General features: G+C 41.8%; 1 protein-coding gene across 1 annotated transcript; it reads left to right on the forward strand.

Annotated features, from left to right (window-relative positions):
* Positions 1-4551: 4551 nt before the first annotated feature.
* Positions 4552-5352, forward strand: lrrc3 (leucine rich repeat containing 3; the record flags this gene model as incomplete). The annotated part of the gene is made up of 1 exon (XM_079170896.1): positions 4552-5352. The coding sequence occupies one exon, from the start codon at positions 4552-4554 to the stop codon at positions 5350-5352; it is 801 nt and encodes a 266-aa protein (XP_079027022.1).
* Positions 5353-6855: the final 1503 nt, after the last annotated feature.

Genomic DNA, 6855 nt, shown 5'->3' on the forward strand with positions numbered 1-6855 from the left:
AAAAACTAAACCAAATGCTGAACGCTTCATTGTATGTGCGGTCATGTACAGTCAATCTGTCGAGGTCACATTGGAACCAACATTGATTACCCTACTGATGCAAATTGTCCTACTTGTGTTGTTCACACTCCTCCCGTTTCTATAATAAGAATAGCCACATGTTGAACAAAATGTTGCATAACAATCTCTTTAATGAAACTCCACTAATGTCTTTGTTAGGGATAATGGACACATTTGCTGTTAGATGATGCAGACATGCACGGTGCTTGACTTCGTCTTGGAGTAGCATTAAGTGAAAACAGACAAACCAAAAACGTACAGACTTTGCATGCAGTTTGTGAGTGCATGGGGAATAAGCCTCCATTGTTTCAATAGGGTAATTACCACCAGAATACAGTGCAGACCGCCAAGCTGGCATCTTGATCCACTGCTGTGCTATAATCCCCCAACATACAGCACTTGGGGTGATTCAAATACTCAATACGTCACAGGTCAATGTGACATAGGCACGGTGTTGAGTTAAGGTGCATGTGTTGCAAGATAAGTGATTTCCAAAATCCTCCTTTCACCCTTTAATTAATTATGACTTCGTTCCTGCATTTTATACTGCAGGACTTGATTAAAACATTGGCAAAAATAAAGGGAAGAGCATTTTATTGTTAGCTAAGAGAGAGAGACAGAACAGGCACCTGTCAATTTTGAGAGTAACAGGCCATTGTAGATAAAGAAAGATAATAATTACTGAGGCTGGCGAGGGGGTATTATTGAGAAACAACTCAAGAGTTTCCAAGATTAAATTCATACGTTATACATAAATGTACACATGAGAAGTTTATTTCTCGTAAACGTTTGACTTTATATGACAAATTTACAATACAAAACTCCCAATTTAGCAAGATCATGAAGTCATAAATTATAAAGAAAGACTTGTCTTGTGGTTGAGTGCAAAACTGTTGGAATGAAAAATAGTGGGGGGGTTTTGGTAAAGGAACCAGATCGCTTAACTTTGCATGATCAACCTCATCACATCACAGATGCCACTGTTAAACACTTGTAATGTAATTTGAGCCGCACAGTGCAAAATACATCATATTGTATCCAGCCATCCATTCTTACCTGCTTATCCGAGGACGGGTCGCAGCAGCAACAGGCTAAGCAGGCTATTCCAGACGTCCCTCTCCACAGAAAACTACAAGGACTTCATTATCTGTGGTTCAACACAAGCAATTATTTGATGTAACCTTTTTGTAGTCAAAAAAAGATGTTCTGTCCTTCACCGTTACTTCTACAATATTAGCATATTTATGTTGAAAAGAGAACGCGGAAAGAACATGAAACATATATATGTTTCAAGACCTTCTCGCTCAAAGGCCATCACAACACTCCTTTTCCGGCAAAATAAATTCAGACAGCTGGTGTTACCCCATTTTTGCACTCCACTATTGGGCACTCAAAGATTTATGACGTTAGAATACGTTTTTTTTTCATCTTGCCACTTTTCTCATTACGACTGACATTTTAATGATAGCTCCTTAATTATAGTTTTGTTTTGTACCTATAATGGCCCTATATGTCTTATATTTCAAGCAAGTGGAAAGAAAACATCTAAAATACACATTTAGGTGTTTATTTCACTACACTTTGTTTATTTGCATCTGTAGATTTGTCCTGGATTCAGAAAAAAGTTAGCATTAATGCCTCATTCAAATAAACAAAACAGTTCAGAAAAAAAATCTAGTTAAAACATTAATGCAAGTAATCAACTGGGGAAGGTTCATGGTGATATCTATTAGAATTGTTCTTATTGACCTCAATTTAGGTATCAAACACGATGATGGTCATTTTAAAAGTTATAACACAAATACGTGTCGTGTCCTTCACCTGTTATTCGTAGAGTTCGGTGTTCTCATTTGCTTGGTTAATTGTTTTAGATGATAGCGAGGGGGGGGGGGGGGGGGGGGGGCAGAGCAGAAGGTGCAGTCAGGGGAGGAGGACAGACAGTATACGGTCAGAGTCAGACAGGCGGAGGAACTGAAGGACGGAGGAGAGCTGCCAGCAGAACAGCAGTCCAATCCACGCGCAGCCGGGACTCCTTCTGGCACCGTGCGCGCGAACGTTCGGAGAGAGTGGTGCGTGATAACACGGACCGGTGCGGCTCCTCGAGACCTCGAGTGAACACCAACACCAATATCATCAGCATCAACAAGTGTCACTGCCGTGCTGTGTTTAGTGAGAAGAGCCACGTTTGGAAACAGGATTCATTTCACTCGGAGATGTAATAACTTCCCCGCGTGCCGTTTAGGAACTTTACCGTCTTTCTTTTATTCCCTCGCGGACATGTGGACGCGTTGAGCAAGCTGACGGGACTTTTTTCTTCTTCCTCCAACTCATTTTTAAGAACTGTTAATTAAGTATTTATTTGGAGAGATGTTCATCCCTCTTTCAACCATGATACAGATGTGATGTGAACAAACTACTGCTGCGCTATCGACGATGTATCCACCTTGATAATGTAGATATATACAGAAACTGGATAAAAAAAAAGTCTATTAGGATAAAACTCTTTACCGGTAAGTAGGCTGATGCCTCTAAAACTAGTTGTTAATTAAGTCATTAGCCTATGTGTATTTATTTATTGCCGATGTAATATTTTAACCACAGAATGTTAATGTGATTACAATCCGCAATATTACAAAACGCAACTGCTTACTCTGCACTGAGGCATCATTAGCCTGATTGAATTCAAATCTTTGCCAGGCTATTCTTTCCTCTACCCTATATTCTTATTTAGGGTGGATACATTTCTACTCTGCTTAATTGTGAGTGAAGCTGTGATAGGTTTAGTTGCTTCACTGAAATGATGTATTCCCTTGCAATAAATAATAAACAGCCAATATGCCATCTAAATTAATTTTAAAGGAGCAGTTCACACCGATATCTAATATACATATTTTTCCTCTTACATGCAGTGCCACTCATCAATCTAGATTGCTTGGTGTGTGTTGTCTAGTTTTGGAGATATATCGACCGTAGAGATGTTTGCCTTCTCTCCAATATAATGAGACTATATAGCACTTGGCTTGTGGTCCTCAATGTGCAAAAAAAAAGAAAGAAATCCATTTGACAAACTCAACAGCAATGTCTATTTCCAGAAATCATGACCCAGACAGTTGGGGATAATCTGGAGTAACAGCCCCTTTAGGATGTTACAAAAAAAAGAAGAGAAAAGATGGTACAAATGACAGCTAAGACAAGCTCCAGCACATCACACATATGTGAACCTTAACTTAGCCTAAAGGCGACTGTTTGACTTAATGATGTAGTGGTGTCGCAACACAAGTGCAGGGTGATGTTAGCTGCCCTTGTGTGTGTCCACACCTCCTGCTGAGCTGAGACTGATGAGAGCATGGGGCGCTTATTTAAGACTCTTGCGTGTGTGTCTGGGTGTCCTGAAGCTATGAGGCCCTTGGCAAAGACAAATGAAAAAAGAACAAAAAGAATATATATATATATATTAGAGAAGAAGACACTGGCTCTGTGGGGCGGATGACCTCGAACACAGCGAGGGGTTTATGGTGCGATCAGTTTAGCCCACCAGAGGGTGCGCAGTTTTAAAGTGATGATCCTCCTCCTGCAGGACAGCTGGAGTCCTTTTAGAGCCCACAGCTACTCCGATCATGCGCCCGGTGAATGAGACATGAGGGAGCTGTGCAAACAGGATTTACCTCATTGTAGGAGTCAACGGGAGATCAGTTGTTTCAGTGTTTTGTCTTTTCTTCTTTGTCCAGCTTTGGCATAATGAAATTATTATTGATATGCACTAAAGTGCTCTAACGTCAGAGAATCACTTCATGTAATGTTTTATAGGAGACAATGCTGGCCAAAATTGCGTTATCCTAATTGGACGATCCAATGCTGGCTATGACCCATGAGCATGCCTCCATGGTTTATGAGATTTGCAGCAATGGAATGGATTTTTCACAATAATCACATTATACATTTTGTAAACATTGTGGGAACAGCATTTACTCAGCTTGATTTGGGAAGACAAAAGGCATTTGCCAGCTCACTTAAAAAATGACTGATCTCAGCAGGAGTCACTGTCTGGATGATTCGTCATGTACACTGACAGCAGCTATTACCATCTTCTGCTGCACTGAAGAACTGTACTTTTTTTCTGTACAGGAATAACCCTATTCTCTTTGTTTCTTCCAGTGCACAACACCGACAGTGCTCCGCTCCGAGCTCTGAGGCTTTCAATGTCGCCACAATAAACCTGAGATTACAGTTCCCTGCCGGAATATGCTCAGTGAGCAGCTCGGCTTTTGGATGAGCTCTTCTGAAACCAATTTCAAAAGATTATATAAAACTCTATCAAATCAATTTTGAAGAAGTATTTCAAAATAAGCCCCTATGTTAGTGTGAATAAACGGATCAGTTTGGGCATTTTGAAAGCTAATGAAGCCACAATCATCACCATTCAGTGCCGCGAAACAGGTGGAACTATGATTGCTTTTGCCTGACAGGACTTGTGGGAGGTCGCTGCTGAATATGCAGGACATAGCGGTGCCTCATATGCCCTGGAAATTCCCCATCTTTGATGGCTTTGGCCTCTTATGGGGCTTGCTCCTTGGATTATTCATTGCAAGTGCACCAGGGATGGCTTGCCCCACGAGTTGTCACTGTATAGAGAAGAGTGGCATGACTGTGGTCCAATGTATGTCTCGCAACTTGGAGAGAGTCCCACCAGATCTTCCAAGAGATACTGTTGTCCTACTTTTGGCATCCAACCACATCACCCACATCCCCAACCACGCCTTCAAAGAACTGCACCACCTTCAGGAGCTGGACCTGTCTCACAATGACATCGAAACTGTGGACCTCGGAGCTTTTCAGGGTGTTTCTGACAGCCTCCTTGTCTTGGATCTATCAAACAATCGCATCCAAAGTGTCCCCAAAGAGGCATTTGCGCGCCTGCGAGCTAAAATCAGCCTCTCGAACAACCCGTGGCACTGCGAGTGCACGCTGCAGGAAGTCCTGAGGGAGCTGCGGCTGGACCCCGAGACGGTGAATGAGGTGATGTGCTACACGGCGGTGCAGGAGGAATATGCAGGCAAACCGGTAATCCAGGTGCTGGACTCAGGGATCAACTTCTGCAACTTTCACCACAAGACCACCGACGTAGCCATGTTCGTCACCATGTTCGGGTGGTTCACCATGGTGATCGCGTACGTCATCTACTATGTGAGACACAATCAGGAGGACGCCAGACGGCACCTGGAGTACCTCAAGTCGCTGCCGAGCACCTCACAGATCAGCAAGGACTTTGACACCATCAGCACTGTTCTCTAGCAGGGCCGCGTGCGTGCTTGCGTGCCTGTAAATGTGTGGTTATGTACTAAATGACTAAAAAGCTGTTGCAACACTAGTGTTTAAGCACATTATTCTGAGGTCTTTCAGTGACTGAAATGGGTCATTTTGTTTTTTTTATTCCAAAAACATTTATGTTTTATGAAATATGAGTAAATCTGGCTCTAGAACTGGACAGAGCCACAGTGATAGCACATAATAAACAAAATACTCACATTTCCATGATGGATGATAGATCTAAACTAGAGAGATAAATATTCCCACTCTGGTGTCAATCCACAGTGTGATTGAGTTTGGACTGAGATGAATGAGTCGCACGACTGTGTCCCTCAGTTACTTTGTATCGATTGATTTATGTTGCTCCGGTCAAGGTAAAGGCCTTTTTACGAGACTTTGGCTAACATATGAAATAGGGCAAGGTGTTTGTATACACATTCAGTGTGTATAAAGCATTTGTAACAGCCCTGTCTCCAGGAAATAAGGTTACTCTGTGCAAACACTGCATTGTGTCATGTTCATGACACAAATCTATTCAAACTAGGAGAAGTTGCCATACTTCAGCAGCTCTGATGTGTCTTTGGTACAGGGCTACTTTATTACCAGGTGATATTCCTGCATTGAAGGCTCTAGGTGAAATGTTTTTCCCACAGGGTGACAGACAACATATTGTAATATGCGATGATGTAGAAGTATAAGGGTGCACACAACAAAGTAAACTGATTTGTTTACAGTTGTTTAACCAATAAATAACTGATAACAGCCGCTTGCTGCTGCTGGTACATGGCTTGATCAGAGCAGTGATCAACCTTTAAATGCATCTATGAAAATCAACCCAGTCGCAGAACCTTTTTTGGGGCATTGTACAGTATGTCTCTGAACCAAAAATACATTTCATATTAACCTACGTGTATGTGTCAATGTTATAGTGTTTTAACTGCTAATTGCGCTTTCGGCGTATCCAAACTGCTTTCTCAATTACGTTTAGATTCAGGCAACAAAAGTACTTAGTTAGGTTTCGTAGAATATCTTGTTGTGGCTTAAAATAAGTATGTCTCCTTTGCGAAAGTCTTGTGTTTGACCTAGTCATCAGGCTCGTCTTCCTCCTTATGTGGACTTAAGTAGACTTTAGTTTTGACGTATCACAAATTTATTTCTGATCAAACATAACCCGGGAGAAAATGTTACCTCAAAAGATAATTAAAAATTCTCTTTCGTAATATGGCAATGTCATTTTTTTTTAGACTAGGCTGCTGAAAACAGTCGAGAACACCTTGAAACTGCGCACAAAAGGTGTTCACAGGGGTTCGCGGAGGAGCCCCCCCAAATCTCAACAACATTCATATGGACCTGCACATCAAGAAGTCGATTGGTTGAGTAAACTCACGTCACGAAGTAGGGTTGAAACAGAGAAGCACAGCACAAGCCATGCAAACGTACCCGAACGACCCCTGTTCATTATTTCCTACATGCAGCTTGAAGAAGCAT

Source organism: Pholis gunnellus (assembly GCF_910591455.1).
Source record: "Pholis gunnellus genome assembly, chromosome: 12".
NCBI lineage: Eukaryota > Metazoa > Chordata > Actinopteri > Perciformes > Pholidae > Pholis > Pholis gunnellus.